We start from the raw sequence: 21,504 nt of genomic DNA, 5'->3' as shown, positions 1-21,504 counted from the left end.
TGCTCAGCTTCTCGAGCAACTCATCCTTGCATATAAATTAAGAAAACAAAATAATCATTGGAAATATTAAATTATCATGAAGCATAAAGCATGACAGCCAATTGAAGAGCTTCAATGTTTAATTATGATTAGCAGAAAGAAGTAAACCGTTTAAGCACAGCTACTTAGGTTATAGCTGGAGTGTAACACTAGCCATGCATCTTCTCAAATTTAGTGAAAGCAGGAACCCGCGGCTAAAGTAAAACCCTTGTTTTTTCCTTTTTTTACATTTCTCACTTCGCGGCTGTAGAAAGTAAGAATATGTTTATTGGTTCTGGCATGTAAGTGATTGATGTGTGCGAGTCTCAATAATTGTGTCTGCATCTTTCACTCTCGAGCCTTGTGCGCTCTTTCTCCAGTTGACTCTTCTTCTATCTCTTCCACTCTCGGCTATGCATTGATACTCGATCTTTCTTATATACGGAGCTAGGTTAAGGTGGAGGAGACCATGGGTACTGCACATCATGAATCCTCGATTGGAATCTATGGTTTTGGACTTGTTATCATGATATCTTCGGATTAAAAAAGAAAAAAAGCAACCTCCTTTTATGGGAGGATGTATACGGCAGGAGTACTTGAAATGATTCGCATACATTTATTATAATTTGTGCTTTTCACTCGTCTGAGTACATCTTACGACTGACCCTAATGTTTTGGCTAACAGCCAAGAAGATGAAGATTATGCAGCATTTTGAGCTACCAAATTCGAGTCTTTTATATGGTTTTTGATGATACATGCACTTCAAATTTATATTAATGTAAAAAACATAATATTCCCCTCCTAGTTTAAAAACAATAACCAGCTACATCCATTTTAGGTGCTAATTATTTTTATTTCTACTATTAGATACTTTTCATATATCAAGAGATTTGGTGAGAACATCAGCAAGCTGATCTTTAAAAGAGATTAAACGAACTCGAATCTCTCTTTTAACAACTCTATCACAGACAAAGTGATAGTTAACATCGACATGTTTAGTACAAGCACGAGAGACTGGATTAATCGATAAATATATAGAATCCAAGTTATCACAACATAACGTATGTAGTCGTGGAAACAAACGAAAGACGAAGCTCTGAAAGCAAAGAATGAATCCATAAAATTTCAGCGGTACCATTAGGTAAAGACTTGTATTCAACTTCATTAGATGAACGAGCAACCATCCATTGTTTCACTAATTTCCATTAGATAGGGATAGAACCAAGGAACATAAGATACCCACCCGTAGACTTCTGATCATCAACATTGCTAGCACAATCAACATCAATGAAACCATGAAGAGAAAGAGTGTCACCACAATGAATGTGAAGACTCGTAGGAAACCGTGGCCTATACATAGCGCATAATGCACTTGACATCAGCCCAATGAGCTGCAATGGAAGCATGCATAAACTGACATACTTTGTTCACACCATATCACAAATCAGGCTTAATGAAGGTAAGATACTGAACAATACCAATAATTTATCGATAACATGTAGAATGAAAGTACAAATCACCAAATAATGTAGCCAGCTTAGAAAAAGAAAAGGATATGGGAGTATCAATAGGCTTAAGGGACGTCATGTCTACTTTGTGAAGAATATTGAGAGCATATTGGTGTTGAGTGAGCATAAGTCTCATGGATGTGGATTTAACCGTAATGCCCAAGAAATAATGGATGGAGCTGAGATCCCAAAGCTTGAACTCTTAGCTCAGTTTCAAAAGTAGTTTGGCTATTATAGCCGAGTTGCTATATGTAAGCAAAATATTGTCACCATATACAAGCAAATAGACAACATCACCAGCCATATATATGATAAATAATGACATACCAACCTTAGAAGCACAAAAGCCAAAGGATAACATATAATCACTCAAATGATTATACCAAGCCTAGGGAACATGTTTCAAACTATATAGAGACTTATACAAATGACACACATGAGAGACCAGAGTAGGATGAGTAAATTCAAGAGGTTCATCTATGTAAACCTCTTCTTGAGGTATCCCATTAAAAAAATGTATTATGAAACATCAAGTTGATTTATCTTCCAACGACGATAAACAACAACAACAACAAATACCAGGTGAACCGAAGCCAATTTAACCACATGACTAAATGTTTCTAAATAATCAACACATTTTTGCTTAGTGAATCTTCTAGCAACCAAACACATTTTATAGCGCTCAACACTACCATCAACAACCTTTTTAATTTTGTAAACCTAACAAATACTAATAACATTTATAGAAGGGTGAGGGGTACTAAAAACCACGTACCATTGAATGAAGAGCATCGAGTTCCTTTTGCATGGTATGATGTTAAACAACATACATGTTTGCTTTCTTAAATGTGAGAGGCTCATGATCAGGATGAAAAGCTAAACAAGAATAAAAGAAGACAATAAGGTGAGTTATTTTATGTTATCCTAGGTGAAGAATCATGAGATGCTAACATGGGACAACAGAGCATGAGGTTGATGGAAGATAAAATTTTTAAAAGATCAACCACCAAGTTCAGTTGAGGCGGTGACATGCCAATAATGGATAATGAAGAGGAGGACACTAAAGTGGGTAGAAATTATAGGGAACTTAACACAACAAGGGATTAAGAGGAGGTGTTTGATTCTAACAAAAATTAGGACACAGACCGTGAGGTGTCCAGCAAAATAAGAGAGTTACATGCAACATAAGAAACCAAAACAGATATGCACACTTAGCATTAAAAGAAATAACAAGTGTAGATATATCAATAGGACTAAAACATACTGAATGAGTGTCATGAATGGCTAATAAAGGCAGCTGCATTAAAACAGTAGGAGATGTAGCGATATATTATGGGGAATGCACAGAGGGTATGTGATGGGCAATTATAGAGCCAGTTGTTGCATTTGTTCAACAATCACAAATGAAAAAAAGTGTTCATAAAATTTAACATGTCTAGCAATATAAACTCGATTGGATGACAGATTAAGACAATGATAACTTAAATACGAAGAGCTATAACTAAGAAAGACATCAAGAGTAGAGCGAAAATCTAATTTACGAGTATTATAAGGGCAAAGAAAAGAAAAACAAAAACAACCAAAAATACAAAAAAAATTGTAATAAGGAATATACTGAAACAAACATTCAAAAAGATATTTGTCATTTAAAATAAAAGGGGACATGCAATTAATTAAATAGACAAGAGTTTCAAAAGCATAACCCCTATATTTTAATGGAGTGTGACATTGACCAAGAAGTGTGAAACCATTTCAACAATGTGCTTATGGAGATGTTCAATGGTGTTATTCTCTTAGAGGCCATTTGTTTACGCGGTTGTGACTGCGTTTTAATTACAATGCAGTTTGCAACCGTTTGGTAATGAAAAAAAAAAGTGATTTACTATTCATGGGTCCCACATGTTCTTTGCGTTGGTAACGCAGCTAAAGAAAGGCAAGGAATTCTTGCTTTTCTTGCACTGTTTATGCTAATTGCACTGTTCAATGAACAATGTACATTGATACACTATTCATGTGAACACTGCAAGAGAATTGCACTGTTCATTTAAAAACAATGAACAGTGCAATTCACTTACACTGTTTGTGTGAACAATTTTAGTTTTATTTTTTTTTTCTCTTCAGTTTGTTAATTTTTTTAACATTTTTTTTTTTAAAAAAAATTGTTTAGAGTGAATTAAATTCACTTGCAATGTGACGTGAATAATATTTTTTTTTCCCAAAAAACTAGTATAGAGTGAATTAAATTCACTTGCACTGTAATAACAATTTATACATAATAATATTTTATCTAGTTTTATTACACGCTCAAAAAATTATGAAAACTGTAAGTTCTTGTCGGATGTATTTTATACGTAATGGAATTATAGATGGTTTCATGGAATAATAAAAAATATTCTATATAAATTATTATTTATTTCATGATGCAATAACAATAGTTAAATCTATAATATTTAAATTAAAAACCATTAATATTAATATATATTTTTTAAAATTATTTTATAACCTTAATTTCAAAAACTATTCTTAACCAAACACATTAAACTATTTTTTGTTCAACCTCATTTTCAACCAAACACCTATTTTTCCAATCCAACCTCAACTAAAAGTACTTTTTATAAAATAATTTTTTTAAAAAATATAACCACAACAGCAACCACAACACCAAACACACCCTTAATGAGTATGGGGACGAATTAAGCGACGGTGAATGCCAATTTTTTTAAAAATAAATATATAATTTCTTACACTTTTTGCCCTAATAAGTTTGAAGCAAATTATTTTTTTTTATAGAATTGACATTCAATATGAGCTTGAAATCATTGAAACACACCAAGACATTAGATTTAGTAACCAGAGAAAAGAACCAAATGTATTAGTACATCCATAAAAATAACAAAGTAGAAAAAACAGTCAGAAAAAAACATAGGGAAGGGTCCTTAAATATCACTCAATAACAATTTATATAGAACATAGGTTTTGTGAGTTGTAGGCTCTAAAGACAAACAATAAGATTTTTCCAAAGGATATGCTTGATAATTAAAATCAGATTTTTTTAAAGTATAAGACACCTTTTTATTTGACATTAATAGACTTAAAAATACATGGATTAAGATGTCCAAGATGACAACGTCAAACATCATCAGAGGTAGACAGACTAGTATATAATAATGCCTAAGGTAAAGACGTTGTAGAAGATTTGGAGATATCATAAATTCATCCATACTCTGACTATAAAGAAACACTTTATTGGTTAGTAGATCCCTGACATAAAACACAAATGAGTGAAATTCAAAAAAGCCATTATTTTCAACATACAATTTATGAACAAATAATAAAGGTTTTTTAATATGGGAAAGATGTAGAATATTTGACACGGTAAATGTATGTTTTGGTGTGCGGATTATAAAGTGAGCAACATTTGATATACTAAGTCCCTTACCATCGCCAACATATAGCTGACCAATGCCCAAATACGATTCTGAATTTGTCATATTCATAAAATCATGTGTGACATATTAATTAACACCCATGTTAGGAAACCAATTAGCTGATGTAGTGCTATAATGATTATGGAATGCTAAGTTAGCATTTATGGTCACTTAGTAATTCATAAATTGTGGAGACTGTGGAGCATAATGTCCCAAACCATAACATAACTGATATTTGGTTTGGCGATTATTAAACCACTGATTACTGTAGGAAAAATGATTACCATGCTGCCCATTCTGATGAGAATTATCAATGTAATTATTGTTGTAATTGTCATTGTTTCCACGAGAATTATTGTTGCAATTGTTACGGTTGTTGTGCCTTCATCCACCTTGAAAACTGCCTATAAAACAATATTGAGAAGAGTTTCCAAAACCACCTGTTGATTGGCCATGAAACTAATAGGATCGACGCTAAGCAAAAAAGACCAAAGAGCTGTTAGATAGGGTAGGCACCAGAGGGGCTGAAATGTGTTAGTCACAAGAGAACTTTTATGAAGATATTCATGGGTGGTTAGATTGTTATGCAACTCAGTATAAGTAAGTGATTTAGCTTTGATGAAGAGGCTAGTAATTAAGTCTTTTATATGATTGAAGAATAAGAATAAATGACTAATTGAAGATCAGCGGAGCATAATGACATTATAGACTTGTCAGCAGCATAATCAAGTGCAGATTTGGTGTTTTGATTAGGATCCATAAAGAATAGGTTTGTATAAAGCTCTGATGACAAATTGAGATATAATAAGTTTTTAGAAGGCTTAAACAATTGTACTAATCATCTTCTTTATTTATAAAATTTAGGGTTGTATATAACATTAACAATGCAACCCCCTCCACATAATCAAAATCATACAAGGTAACATAATTTGCTATATAATTGTATTTCCTATAATACAATTTAATTTTATTTAATTAGTATATTAGAATTGTTATCCACATTTGTTTTTTAAAACTAGTGTAATCTCTTGAACTGGAGTATAACTAATTTGATCCAATGGATTCATAACAATTTGCAATACAAGTTTTTATTTACTTATTTTTTTTAAAAAAAAAGAGTTTAACTAAAAAAATACGAATTGGGAAACTTAAAGTTTTCTATTGTTTGCCTAGGTTAAAAGAAGCACCCAAGACAAGGTTGAGCTCAAGAAATATAAGCTTTGCCATTCTTTTTATTATTATTATTGTTATTACTATAAATTTCATGAATCCTATGTGAGATTAATGAATTCATTAAAATAACAAAATCAAATCTAAAGGTTAAAGCGGATTGTAAATCATTAAAAGTGGATTAAGGTTGTTCAATAATTGCGTTAATTAAGGAATCAAATAATTGAATTGACATGGATTGAGATATTATTTTATAAAGATAATTGTTGTTTTCACTGAAATTAAGATGGCTTGCATGCCATAAAGCATATATACAACGTTGTCGCACGTAAAATATTTTTAAATTTCGGAGGAAAGTATTTTTAGTTTTTGGTTTGGAGCGTTGTGATTTAGAACAATTGGAACCCATAATGATATTTTCGAAGAACACGTCCACTTGGTAATCAAGACAGATTTGAAAGGTCATATGTCAAAATGATGCTTGCTGCTTTCTTGTCATTGCGAAAGCTTTGCCGCGTTCTAAAGGGAAATGATCGAAGGTGAATGACTTAAAACGATCCAAGCACGTGTTACTACTTATGTTTGGTAATGTAGTTCTTTTTAATTTTTTTTTATTTAAAAATATATCAAATTTATATTTTTTTAAAATGTTTTATGACATTTTTAACAAGCTTGAATAAAAAAGAAATTAATTATAATGTATTTTTGATTAAAAGACATTAATAAAAAAAAAAACAATATCGTATTAATAAACACATAAAACATGTGGTATGGAAACCAGTCATATCGTAAGGCTGAGCTTCTGCAAAGATTTAGATCAGGGGCGTCATCACATCAGGTTCATTTCTTCGCTATTTTACATACAATAAAGACAACATAGTGGTGTTTCGTGCATGTTTGCTAGAATTTTTAAGTACCTTGATTTTTTTTGAAAATATTTTAATTTAATTTTTTATTATTATTTTAAGGCAAATCAAAGATTATAATTGGTTGAGAAAACATGTTATATTGTTTTGTGTGCGGTTGCTATCATGAGATAGAGTATTTTTAAAAAAATATTCCACTTGAAAATATACTAACATATATTTATCAGCATATTTAAATTATTAAAAAAAACATTAAAAAAACCCATTAATTTTAATTTTTTTCTAGTCAAGTTCATGTTTAAAAAACATATACAAATAAAAGTTACCCGTGCTTACTACACGCTACTGTGTGTATGTAGTACTGGACAACAGGAACTTACCAGGGCCTCGAAGTCTTATTGTTCCTCGAGGAAAAGTGAAGGCCAAGAAGCACTCGATTCAAACTTCGAAGGCCAAGTACTTGAAAAACAAAAACACGCGCGCGCTCCGTAGTGAAATTTATATGTAACCTTTGCAAAAGCAAAAAACGCGTCCCTTTGGAGACATGTTCGGAGAAACACGTAATTTGAATCAATATGCCACTTGTACGTCTGCCTTTAGATCCGAGTATTAAAACGTAACTACAAATCTTGCTAACAAGGTGTTCGAGGAATCTCAAGGTCCCACCAGCAAAGCCTTTGAAATACTCTGTGGTGCTTTCGACGTCTATGGACTTAAATAAGCTTTTGAGCTGCACTTACGAGAGGTTCTTTTGTCCTAGTAGACATGGCAGTACAAATATTGGTGCCTTTATGTCACTAAGGTTCCTCCCTCGCTCTTATTTACCAAAGCTAGCCAGCAGATATTGTCACTTTGGAGACGAGTCAAGAACCCTAATCCTACCCCACCCGTCCTCACTTGCCCCATACAGCAGGGAGGGAGACTATTTGAGCATATATTAGGTGAATCTCTGTAAAGAAACCAACCACATTGCTTCGACTTTCTCTTCCTTTTGTCTGGCGAAATTAATCCATCAACTGCTCGGCGTGTCATTTTATCAGATCTTAGATTATAGTTTCAATTGTATGTTAAATTGGACAACCTATTTTCCTCTGCCCCCCTGCCATTAGAAGAAAAGTAAGCTCCCACGTCACAAAATACGTAGCCACTGTTGGGCCACGAAGATTTTTGGTACACAGGAGGGCTTCGATATACACGATCCCCATCGTAGCGTGGGTCCGATTGGGACATAGAGAGGGGTCCGTCTGGCCTTGCATGTGAAAGACATGATGAAGTAATAGTTGTCAATAGACTGAAATTTGTAGAGTGTAGGTCACCCTTTAAGCATATTATTGGTGTAATGGCCGTTAGATTGACCAAATGTCTCAACAAAGGTTACGGGACTTCCTGTCTCGTTCCTACTGCCCCACTTTTGACAACCCTAAGAAGACCTGTTTGTAGGAGCTCGGCCTTTCGTTCTCAAATCTCATCAATCAAAACCAGAGGTCATCTCCATGGTCATGGCAAGCTATTTATTAACCTCTGTCACTGGGACTCTGCATCTCACCCGGAAGTACCCGAGTCGATACGGTACACGGGTCCGATACCCCGCTTAAATTTCGGATCCTTCTGACAGATGGAGGAGGAGGAGGGTCCTCCTGGTTACGTTTTGATGCAGGGAAACTAAAGCCTTAACCTGATAGGCAAAAAATAAAAGTTGTGGGCCTCGGTTTTACATTAGCCCACCCTTTTAAGTTATAACTTAGACCTTATAGCTATGAAATCTCATTGGGCCTAGAATTTAAGCTATTTAGGCCTTGTTAAATGATGTTTTAGGCTTGTAAGCAATCTATTAGACTGGGTCATTTGAGATACCTATCTGTATATTGATGACAATTGAAGAAAAGTTGGAAGACTTGACCCAGCCCATATCCTGTTCACAGCTCATATCACGGGTTTGGGTGAATTATCCCGAGTTAATCATTTGATCAATGCCTCGTCTGGGCAGCTTTGTGTGATTAAAACAAGTAGTAAACGAAGGATAGGAATTGATCTTAAATTTTTTCTTCAAGAATTTACAAGATGATTATAACATTTTTTTCCATTCAAATTGTATGAAAGTTTTCAAAAGAATTTTTCAATTGATAATATATTGATTTTTTTTTTATTTTTGAGATTAGTGCATTAAAAAAAAAGTTAATTTGATATTTTTTAAGTAAAAAATAATTTAAAAAACTTTAGAAAACGAGTTCAGACTAAAAATTGTTCAGTTCCATATAGATTTATTTATCTATTTCCAAATGGCTAATGCATTCAACTTGTATCTGGTTTAGAGCTAGCATCGGTATGCTTGTACTTCCTGCTGGTGTTTGTTTTTTTTTTCAAGAACTGATTTTGTTATTTTTTTAATTTTTTTTAGCATTTTTTAATTTTTTTGATACATTAATATCATAAATAAAATTTAAAAATATTTTCAAATAAAAAAAAACATTAAAAAATAATTATTATTACAATTTCATTCACTGAATTTATTACATGGAAATTGGAAGAAGTAGGAAATTAGACCCCAACACTTGCTCCTCTGTTCTGATTTCTAGATGTATAAAATTATTCTCCCCTGATTACTGGAGATTTATTTCAGCATCAAATCAAATCAATCAATTTTAAATAGGAGTGGAGACAGTACTGTATCTACCATCATTGTTTAAAAATGTAATTACAATTATTTTTTAAAATATTTTTTATTTAAAAATATATTAAAATAATATATTTTTAATTTTTAATTTTTTTTAAATATTAGTATATTAAAATATCAAAAAATAATAAAATAATATTAATTTAAAATAAAAAATAAAAAATTTTAATTTATTTTAAAATATTTTTAAAACATGAAAACAACACATCCTCTTAGTCAGTCTGAGCGAGGAAAGCAATGGTCCCCCTGCATCAGAACTCGGTTCCTATCATACATTTGGAAATAACATCACCATGCTTTATCAATCCCAGCAAAACCTTACACAAATTTGGCAATTCTTTTCATTTTAACCTACATGGATGGATTTATAACAAACCTGCTCCTCTCCCCTCACCTCTCTTCCATCTCTAATATTCTTCTCTTTATATCATTAAGAAAAGAAAGATTCAGAATTAAATTCAAAGGAGCTAGCCAGCTATCAGTTTGAAGGAATAGCGGAGCTTAAAGAGAGGAGGGGGTCATCAAGTAGAGAAAGAAGTTATAGTAATATGGCAAGAGGGAAGATCCAGATCAAGAAGATTGAGAACTCGACTAACAGGCAAGTTACTTACTCCAAAAGACGAAATGGTCTCTTCAAGAAAGCTCATGAGCTCACTGTTCTTTGTGATGCCGAGGTCTCTCTTGTCATGGTTTCTTGCACTGACAAGGTCCACGACTACACTAGCCCCTCCACTACGTATGTCCCATTTCTCTCCCTCGTTTTCTTTTCCTGTCAAACCCTTCTTCCTTTTGTATATTTTGATTTTATTTTTCATGGCCAGAACGAAGAGGATATTTGATCAGTATCAGCAGACTAAGGGAATAGATCTTTGGAGCTCCCACTATGAGGTGTTTAATTATATCTAATTTCTATTATCTTTTTTGTGCGTGCTAAGTCAAGTCCCTCTGGGTTTCTCTGTAATGGTATAAAGCTTGTGTGCTCAGATAATGAAAGAGAACTTGGAAAAACTGAAAGAGGTGAACATGAAAATCAGGAGGGAGATGAGGTGATAAAATGCCTGAAATTTGTGGTCCATATGATCGTTATTCATAGGTGGTATCTGTTCTGTTTTTTGCTAAAAAATTTTTATGTTGTCGTGATTATACTTTACAGACAGAGGATGGGTCAGTGTTTGAATGATTTGAGCTTTCAGGATCTGCAGAGTCTTGAGAGCGATATGGAAAGTGCTTGGAGGGTTATTCATGACCGTGCGGTAAGATATTCGGCCCAGCTCACAGCATTCTTAGGGTTCTAAACTAGGAAAATTTGCTGGACAGATCAAACTGTCACAAGAATGGATATAAACAACAATTCTGGTCTATTGACATGTATTTCAACTTCTACGTTTTGCTCTTGAACTATGGATTCTTCAGCTATAAATGTTTCAGCAAGAATTTGTCTGGACAGTTCTTTTGTTACTTTAATTTGGAGCAAATCAACTGAAAACTTCAACTCAACCACTATAATACTGTCTTCTGGTGACAGGATCGTGTGCTTACTAATCAGATTGAAACTTCCAAGAAAAAGGTATTCCTGTTTGATCATTTAGTTCTGTACATCTTCTTTGATGTCCTTTTGTCTTGGATATTTGAGTCATTAGAATCCATTTCTTCTTATTGTTCCGTTAAAGGCGAGGAATGTGGAGCAAATCAACAGAAAACTTCAAATGGAACTAGTAAGTATGGAGCTCCAACGAGCTAGACAGGTAGTAGAGATTATATTATTAACGGAAAACCTTGAAGCAAATGTTTCACTTTTTGTTATGAAGGAAGCAATGGATCAAGATCCATACGGCTTGGGTGACAATGGAGGGGACTACAATTCTGTTATGGGATTTTGAAATGAAGGTCCTTGCATATTTGCTATGCGATCGCAACCCCACCAGCCTAATCTTCCCAGGGAAACAGGGCCATCTCTCACAACTTACCCCTTGCTTGAGGCTACATCCAAGTTGCTCAATTATCCATGTATTGACTGTTACCAATCAGCTGAATGGCTTTGCTTTCAAGTATCTGTAGAATGAACTTGTATTATCCCGGACTGCTTCCATCTTGACAACTGATATGCTGCGGACGCCTTCTCTTCACTAATTATTAGTCTAATGATTCCTGATTTTCAGTTTTTCACAAAAATATTTCAAGTTCCTACTCGTTGCTTGATGATATATGTTGTTCATCAGCTGAAATATTCGTGCACTACATGTATCTGGCCTGATCAATTTAGCAAGTTAGTGGCATCCCACTCAGCTGCTGAAATTGCATCATGTATTCTGCATTCTTCATTTCCTTTGTTGATTTAACCTTAACGAAAATTGCTCGATGATACATGATGTTCATCAGCAGAAATATCCGTGCACTGCATGTAATGAACCATTACAAAATTAAGAGTAAACATGTAGATAAAAACAAATATATGGACTAAATTATTTTAAAAAAAACTACAAACAGGAACTAGAATAAGGTCTTATCAAGTCGTCCGTTACATTTCTAAAATTCTTGCAACCAAATGATGCACGAAGCATAACAAATTTACTCAAGAGTTTTGCAAACTATAGGTGCTTTTATCTTCCTATTTTACTACCAATGAGGATTTTGTTAAATCTCTTATTGTTGTACGCAATTCAGCTGCTCAGTTTGCTCTTGCATTGATGAATTCTTGGGCATCAATAATTTTAAAAAAGGATGCCCATCATCTAAACTTGAACAGGCACGCATGCTTGATGTTTCTATTTTTTTCATCGCCACTTGACATCCATGGAACCATTTCTGTCCAATTGATAGAATCACCGTGTGATATGTAATCCTTTTTAAAAAGGGAAAAATTCTTTTTCACAGAGTCTGCGGCATAGTTTCAAGACTCTGTTTGGCTTCTGGTACAGAAAAAGGTATCAAATTTAAAATTAAATTTTTAATTAAAAATATATTGAAATAATTTTTTTAATATTAGCACATTCATACAAAGAAAAAAAACATATAAAAAACATGAATTTAATATTTATTTTTAAAAAAAAAACTTAAAAAATTAGAAAGTACTCAGGAAATTATTTAGAACATCCTTGGAAATTGGAATGGACACCCTTACAATGATAATTGTCAGCATTTACAAGTTTCTGTAAGAACCAACCAGTTATCCGACCATTACCTAATCATCGTCAAATAATCAATAAAGAAATTGATCGGAAGATTTGAGCACAAGTAGTAACACATGTTGACAATTTCCTCGACGTTCCTTGTTCTTTACTTGCGACACTTGCACTTCCTTTCCAATTAAGGCCAGCCTTACCTACCCATCATTCCAGAACGATAAGAATAAATCCCTCAATGCCATCCCAGGCGACATCTCGATCAGATTCTCTGTCTAATGCCGAGGAAAAAAAAGTTTATTCCTTCGATGCCATCCGAGACTTGTTCCAATCCAAGTAGACAATTGGCCCCAAGAGGAAAAGAAAAAAACTTGATCTTAGCATTAATGCACTGTCCATTTTAGATTTTACTGAGGGCTAAGTGGTTTTTAATGTACAAGTTCAATTGATTTTCAGCCAGAAAGATAAAATTGAGATAGATTCTATTCTATTTTCAATAGGATAATATTTCTGGACTGAAAGAGATTTTTTGGAAAAAAGTAAGACAGTCACGCTTCCTTTCTTTTTTTCGAGAATAAGATTATATTTTCCATTAAATATTCCTTAAGTGTCTCGGAATACAAGAGAAATTCAATTTCCTTCTAATCACGAAATAAAAAAACAAGAAAAAATAAATCAAAAGCCGTTATTTTCACAGCCTAGCAGCAAAATCTTTCTGCCCCACACCCGGTAATTCGCTTAGACACAACTACCCCCATTTAGTGCGAGACAACAAAAAGGTAATTCAATTTCGGCTCTGAAAAGGAAGCTTAAAAACCCGACTCGCCGCCTCCCCAACCAATTAACTTTATCTAATTTTCCATCTCGAGACGGACAACAGCCGTTCGCGGCGACAGGTCACCATCACCGATAGAGTAAGCGGTGGAGATAACCAAAGCGGTGGCTCTTCTCAATTCTCTTCAAGGGTAGTTTCGTCAAATTCACGTAATTCTCAAGAGTTCCTCTTTTTAGTCAAAAGGTCAAACCCCCAGGAACACTCTTTCTGCCCGCGACAGACAATTAGCAAAGTTTCCCAGTTCCCCGTCACCTGAGAAAGCAGTAGTTGGCACACGTGCCCTTCCCCGAATTTACTTCCATAGCTTTTTTCATGAAATCTCCGGTCACCTGAGAGAGCCGACGCACCAGCAAGAACCAGACTCCCTTCACTGCCCACGTTTCTTTAAAAGAAAAGCCTCCAGCTGCTTCTCTTGCATGTTTATTTTTTAGGCATGGGAGCTCTCGGCCCTGTCTCTCCCTGGATTCCAGAGGATGACGTTTTGTTAAAAAACTCTATTGAGGTAAAAATCTTTTTTTCATCATTATTATTATTTCACCAATTCTTTGTCAATTAAAAAAAAAGTGAATAAAACCCATCTTTTTACACTAATTATTTTTATTTTTTATTGTTATTCTGTAATGGTGGGTTTTTCTTGTTTTCAAGCATGAATTTCTTGAAACAAAGATTATTCTGTTTCTATCTTTTCTTGTAGCATGGATTTTGAGGACATAATTATTGCTGTATTTGATGTTTTAATTAGGGCAGGATTTTCAACATGTTAAATGGCCAATATCGAAGAAAATCTGAATTCGAACTCGGAAATAAATAGTGTTCTTAACATGTGAAAAAGAATGGTTAATTTTTTTATGCTATGATAGCGTAGTTTGGTGAGTTTCGATTTTGTTAATGGTAAACGATGAGGGTCCGGTTCTGTTTTGGTGCTTGTGAGATTCTATGTGGCTTCGGCAATCATATGATAGCTGTTATCAGAGGCATTGAGATATTGAATATGTAAGGTATAAGCCAGGAGGGATATTTGTAATGCTTCATTTTCACAAGGAATTTAAAATAGGAAATTTCTTCATGAGCCAGTGCAAAAGGGGGGATTTAGTGGTGCTGGTGGTTGCACTGCGGACAGGAGAAAACATTGGTGGTGAGATGTATCATCTACACCAATTATTTTTCTAATTCGCTGGCATGACCTTGCATAAGTATTTCAAGAAGAGAAATTTCACGTGTCTGTGAAAGAGAGATCTTGCATTCTTTTATTCTGACTGTTGTCTATATGCTTTTACTAGTGCATGGCAGTAAGAAAAAGAGGGATGACAGCCATGGACATGGCAAGGTGTGATACATGAGGAAAACATTGAACACTAAGTTGAAACCATGAAAATTTAAGTTGTGGTTGTTGGCTAGGATGTCTCTGTGAACCGGTGCATTTGTGAGTGAAGTATTGTTCCTATTGCATCCATAGGAATTTTACCGTTAACTCTTTTTGCTTGCAGCTTTGACAATATAGTTATTGACAGTGAAATTTTTTTTTCTTCATCTGTTAGAACCATTGTTCTTATTGCTCTCTTTATTAAGCTTTTTGAATATATGTGTGTTTATAGACTGTTTAAAAGTAGCAGCAAATGGGTTTTAGTAGTTGTACCTCTTTTTTATGCTTCTTAAGACTGAAGCTTATAAAAAAACCTTGTCAATTGGTGCTTGGTGCAGCTTCTTATCTTATCTTTTTTTGTTGTTGTTGTGGGGTTGGATCTTTGGTTTGCTACCATTGTCTAATTAAATATCAATTGTTAAAGCTTTCTGACTTTTGTTCAGTGTGATTGTTTTGGGAGTCCCTATTTATTTTTGTTTCTTTTTTTATGTTTTGCAGGCTGGTGCTTCCTTGGAATCACTGGCAAAAGGAGCAGTACAATTTTCTCGAAAATTCACTGTTCGAGAAATACGAGATCGCTGGTATTCTCTCCTTTATGATCCAGTTGTTTCTTCAGAGGCTGCTTTTCACATGACTGAGTTTGAGTGTTCTGCATTGACTTTTCCATCAAAATTCAGTAGAGCTGGAAATTCAAAAGAAAATAAATGTTTTTCAGGGAAGAGGAAAACTGAAAGTGTCCGTCATTGTTACTATGCTCCACGTAAAAGAATTTGCAGCAAACCATTTAATTCCATGGAGTTGAGTTTTCTTGAGTCCCCCAATAATAACAATTATGTTGGCAATGAATATGAACAATTATCCAGACAATGCATGCTCGGAGATCCAGTTACAACTCACTTCGCACTTCAGGAATCTAATTTGGACATGATGAATCATGTGTTTCCTCAAATTGTGAGTAGTGGTACTGCCCATGCCTTTGATACTGAATTCCATAATACAATGCAAGAAGATTATTCAATGGAGCATGACAATACATACAATCACATTCCCCATATACTTGGAGAGGATCCATCTAACACTGAAAACAGAACTGTGGTTGAGGAACTCAGTCAACAACTGCCAGTTGATGATGACTTGTTACATGGGTGCTCTAGCTTTGATGGAAATGATGTCCTTAGTTCACCAGTTCCAGAGTGTAGTTTGTCATTTCACAATTTGGAGTTCTCTTCTTCACTTCCTGAGATGCCTATTTGGAGAATGGATGAAGGGATTTCAGTGCCAGATATTCCAAACAATCTTGGATTATGTGACAAAGATATGCACTGTGGTGATGCTTTTTCACTCCTTGATGATGGTGATATTAAGAACGCGTGTTCGACAAGTTTTGATGATCTCCAAAAAGACTCAGAGTTAAAAATGGAAATACTGAGTGATGTGCCACAAAATTCATCTCATAGCACAGAAGATTTTCTGGCTGAACTTACCAATTATTTGTCTAATGATGAGGAAGGGGCAAGTGTGGATATGGATGGAAAAGATTTCAGCACCAATTCTTACATTGCTTGTCTCAATACAATTTTGTTGGATTCACCAAATAATTCTAACGAAAATCACAGGCCCAATGCAACTGAACCAGAAGCATCAATATCAGCGGACTGTTTTGAAAGTCACTCAGGTGCTTGTCCTGGAAACTTATGGGAGAATAGGGGGTCTCACTGTAGTGTTGATGCAGGTTGTAATTCTGAGTTCCAGTTTGTTTCGTCTACATCAGTTCTAGATCCGCATCCTGAGGTGAAAGATGGGATTATTTGCTGTGTGCTAAACACTGAGGACACAGAGATCCCATTCAATGATGATATAGACCCCCCCATTGATTGGCGCCCAAGATCAGTTGCCTCCTTGGTGCAAAGGAGTTTCCAACATGCTGGCAAACCAAATTCTTTATCTGCCAAGGAATTACCAAGTAATAAAAATGGTAGTGTAGTTCCAGTAGTCGCTCACAGGGATCTAGAAAATCCTGGACAATTGCTTGCATCTTCTCGGATGGTAAGATTACAGGCTATGCCAGAACCTGGTCCAGTCCATCCTGTAGGTGATCATAGTTTGAAACTTGAGTTGCCCAGCAGTGACTCCACTCATAGGAGTGCAGGTTTTGCTTTTGGTGGCTCAACTCAATTTAACTCAGCAGATGCTAAGATGGAAACTCTTGTTCCTACTAAACTGAAGGAAGAAACTACCGAAACCCCAATGGCCAAGCATATGAGTCATGAATCAGCTGATTCTTTATTAGAGAAGCCATCTTTGGTTTCTGATTTCTTTACATATCCCCAGACAAATGTGTCCGCTATTAAACAGATAGAAGATGCACCAGACAGAGTTCAAAATCATCAAGTATCACATATGAAAGTGGGCTCTTCAGAAATTGCTTCTTCAGAACTAGTAGTAAACCATTCAGTATCAGATCCAGCTGAGCCATCTATCCAGAGTGATGATGATGTACCATATTTTTCAGACATTGAAGCAATGGTAACTGTATACTGAACTTCAAACAGATGGTGATTATCCTGTCTCTTTTGACAATTTCTCCTTTTGTCTGAACATATACTTTGTAATTCCACTTGCTATCAGATACTTGATATGGACTTAGATCCAGAAGACCAGGATTTATATTGCAGTGAGGAAGGTAAAATACATTCTGCTTCGTAACTAGCAATTGCTTTTCTCACATTTAACAAGCTCAGTAACTTAGACAGTGTTTATTAGGGAATCACATCAGTATGAAACAATGAGTGAAACTAAGACAATCCCAATGTTGTTCTAATTTGCATAACATTGAAAATACAAGCATGTGCTGCTTGTATTGGTAGTTATTTAATTCTATCTCAGGGTTTGTAATTGAAATCACTGAAAGATATTGTATACACAATTATCTGTGTTTGCGTGTGGGTTTGAGCATGCATGTTTAAGGGTACATGTTTTTGTGTTTATGTTCATATTATTAACTAAATTTGTTGACATACCTTTAAAAAATGATGTGCTGTATACGTGCATTGTAGCTAAGCATGGCATATAAGTTCCAATTTTGCTCTGCAGTCTCAAGATATCGACATGAGGACACGAAGAGGGCAATCATGAGGCTGGAACAGGGTGCTCATTCTTATATGCAAAGAGCTATTGCACGTCATGGAGCATTTGCAGTTATACATGGCCGCCATTCAAAACATTATATTAAGAAATCTGAGGTATATTAAAGATTCCTTAATTGCTTAATTTGTTGGGGTACTGGCTTTAAAGAATCCTATTCTTTTAATCCCTTGTGTCCATGGTTGTTTTTCAAATAGTTGCCTCATCTACGAAACCACAATTGGAGCTATAAATTTATACACCAGATACAATGCTCATTCAAATTGTGTATCTGAAGCAAATTGTCTAAATAGTTTGGTAATTTCATGTGATAAATATTCATGGTATATTAGTTAGGAGTAGGAAATATTGTTTCCTTTTCATTCAATTTAAAATTAAAGACTATTCAACCTCAATAAGATGCTGTTTTGCTATGGATCTTAATTTCTGAAGCTAACTATAATGTGTGACAGCCCATAAATCTTAAATCCATGGTAAAATCCATGCCTTGGTTTGGTTTGTAGGATTAAAGTGCATGTGATTTTTCTTTGTGACCATGCAGGTATTACTTGGTAGAGCAACAGAAGATGCTATTGTCGACATTGACTTGGGAAGGGAAGGCCGTCGTAATATAATATCTCGACGGCAGGTGAGATTTGCCCAAGTTTATTAATGTATTTTAACTGTACTGTTAGTGGCTTATTCTCGTTTTCTTTTTTTGGCCTAAAATTTGTAGAATTCAGCATTCAATCCCTATTCCTTTCACTCCTTTATTTTCATATTTTTTTTACCTTTTTCTTGTCACTTCAGGGATTCATTTCTTTTCTTTCAGACACTGTCATCATTTACTAAATTAATTAACTGATAAATTAAGAAGATTTGCTTGTTAAAAGTCATGAAAAGTGAGAATTGTTTATTATATATGGGTTAAATTAGGTTGAGATTGAAGATGGTATTTATGCATATCTCTTTATAAAATTTGTAACCATAGCAATGAAAAATGACATGAAATCAAACTTGTAATTGTCTTGCGTGCCATTTGAGAATACATGTGGGAGTTCTGGATCTTAAATTGCTGTAATCCATTTCTCGCTTCAAAAGCTCAAAAGACTTCAAGTAAAGTTTACTTGAGTTGTAATGGCTGATAAGAAAAAAATAATCCTTTTGAATCTAGCCTGTTTTGGCTCCATCAGACACCCTATGCTTCCTCTTCCTGTTAAATTTCACATCTCTTATTTTTACCTTTCTCTTGTAGTCCCACTAAGGCCTACTTTCTTCCTTAAATTGAGGTGCATGTAACTTTTCCTTATTTGTTTAGGCTACTATAAATTTGGACAAAAGTGGATCTTTTTATCTGAAAAACCTTGGCAAGTGCTCCCTCTCGGTGAATGACAAGGAAATAGCCCCTGGACAGAGTCTAAGCCTTTCTTCTGGTTGTTTGATTGAGGTTTGTTGCAATAGGTCTTTATTTCAGCATTCATGGTTAACAAGACGTTCTTTATGTGTAGAATTTTCTTTCAAGTGCTCTCTGCAATTTTATCACATATTGAATCTTATGTTGGCTTTTCCCGTGCCTGCTTTTACCTGTCAGTGTTTATGCAAGTAATTTTTAGCAATAACAAAAACAAGCCTGTATCATGACTAAGTCTGAAATTTGTGGTACTGCCATCTTTAGGGAGAGTATTTATTGTCTTGAATTATATGCCATAAATCTTAATGAAGTTTCTTTCTTGTACACAATTCATTCATGTGTTGACGGCAGTTAGGTAAGAGGTAATGTCGAGAGTCTCACTGTTTATGCATACACACTTGTAACCTTTATCTCTCTCTTTTTCCCAGCAGCTCATAGATATTTGCTATTTGATTTTCCAAATTAATGAATTGTGTACTATTATGTGCGCCATGAATAAATTGTCTCACTGTTTATGCATACGCACTTGCAAATTTGGACTATAGTTTTTTGATGTGCCAACTGCTCTAAGATCACTTTGTTCATGGCACACATAATTACCACTATTATACAGAACCTTATACTGTTTTCTGCTAAACATTAACAAAGGCAATTTATTTTGTTGCAATTGCTTATCATCACTAGCATCCACATGTTTCAGCTACTACAATACAAACGTGTCTTAATCCACGAATGACTTTATATTCTTCATGTTTTATTCCTCGAAGTTTTATGCTTGCACAGTACACCTAATCTCAAGTAATTCGTGGGTGTCTCTGATTTTGCAGATTAGGGGAATGCCTTTCATATTTGAGATAAACCAAACTTGTATGAAGCAATATCTAGCTAGAAAAGCCCAGGAGAACCAAACCTAGGAGCACCTGGTTTGAATCACACCAGAAATTCAGAGCGTCATCAGAAGGTGCTATTTTTTTACCATGTGCTTTCTGGGTTCTTTCGATAAGCTATGTTCAATCTGTTGTATGTAGATCAGCTGCCTTTGAAAGAGGAGTAATGTTCTCATGTTAGAAAGGATTTTTCCGCGTGATGTCTTAATTATTAGAAATTTATATAGGGATTACCTAAAAACTTTGCATCATCCTCTATGAGCTGCCCATCTTTCCAATGGAATTCTATCAAACAACAGCTACACGTGATGCAAGGAACAAGTTTTCACTTGCATGCAACAAGAAAAATCGCTAATCTAGGTTACTGAGCAATTACTTCTCTGTTGGGAATAAATAATGTTCTCTTGAGATATCGGGGGTGTTCGGGAATAAATAATGTTCTCTGTTGGGAATAAAATTGCTAATCTAGGTTACTGAGTAAAGGAACTGCACGAGTGTTAGTTCTAGCTTCCCCTTTTCTTTTCCCTTCCATCAAATTACTCTGCGCAGACTCTTCCTGGCAGTATGATCAGAGTCGCATTAGGATAACAAGGCTGTCGACATAGACCTGGAGTGTGCTTATGATTGCTTGGGCTCAAGCAAACATCTGAACCATGACTTTCCACTTCTGGTGGCTGATTGGGCCTTGACCTCCTCCACATCATTCCATCTGTTGCTGGAATGGGGGATGATTCCTGTTAGCTTTGAACCTGTCAGTGAAGCTTGTTATTTACTTTGTGAAGGATGAGACTCGGAATAACTTGGATCTCTTATCAAAGTCATTTATCAAATCTCAATGGGACTTTCATCTCTCATCAAAATCTGAACTCTGCTCTGTCTTCTTATCTGATCGATTTTGTTTTGCAAGGCAATAGTCGAAATGTTTTTAAATAGTTGTGGTTGGCACGGTTTCAAGAGTCGAAATGTTGAGAAACTTTAATGTCCTCTTTCCAACGCTTTCCTTCCCTTTCCGTTTCCAATGCTAAAGTATTTTATGAAGAAACCGTGTTTTCTCTCTCTCACTTGCAATCCATGTATAAATACTTGTCGACACGTTCA

At 34.8% G+C, this 21,504-nt stretch overlaps 2 protein-coding genes across 3 annotated transcripts; both read left to right on the top strand.

The window, feature by feature from the left end:
• The first annotated feature begins 9,924 nt into the window (after positions 1–9,924).
• On the top strand, positions 9,925–11,638 carry LOC118052754 (agamous-like MADS-box protein AP3). 2 transcript variants are annotated; one of them, XM_035063793.2, is made up of 7 exons: positions 9,930–10,401; positions 10,487–10,553; positions 10,650–10,711; positions 10,819–10,918; positions 11,191–11,232; positions 11,336–11,380; positions 11,474–11,638. In XM_035063793.2, exons 1-7 carry the CDS (start codon positions 10,214–10,216, stop codon positions 11,543–11,545), a joined length of 576 nt encoding a protein of 191 aa, XP_034919684.1. In that variant the 5' UTR covers positions 9,930–10,213; the 3' UTR covers positions 11,546–11,638. The 2 variants fall into 2 exon arrangements, with proteins under 2 accessions (XP_073263869.1, XP_034919684.1); XM_073407768.1 differs by lacking the exon at positions 11,336–11,380 and having other exon boundaries at positions 9,925–10,401.
• A 1,919-nt stretch (positions 11,639–13,557) lies between these two features.
• On the top strand, positions 13,558–20,657 carry LOC118052753 (uncharacterized). Its single transcript, XM_035063792.2, has 7 exons — positions 13,558–14,124; positions 15,484–17,511; positions 17,614–17,668; positions 18,079–18,227; positions 18,671–18,757; positions 19,427–19,555; positions 20,347–20,657. The coding sequence occupies exons 1-7, from the start codon at positions 14,056–14,058 to the stop codon at positions 20,431–20,433; spliced, it is 2,604 nt and encodes an 867-aa protein (XP_034919683.1). The 5' UTR covers positions 13,558–14,055; the 3' UTR covers positions 20,434–20,657.
• Positions 20,658–21,504: the final 847 nt, after the last annotated feature.

This window comes from Populus alba, chromosome 2 (genome assembly GCF_005239225.2).
Source record: "Populus alba chromosome 2, ASM523922v2, whole genome shotgun sequence".
In the NCBI taxonomy this organism is placed as follows: Eukaryota; Viridiplantae; Streptophyta; class Magnoliopsida; order Malpighiales; family Salicaceae; genus Populus; species Populus alba.
This window is presented reverse-complemented; position numbering and strand designations above follow the sequence as displayed.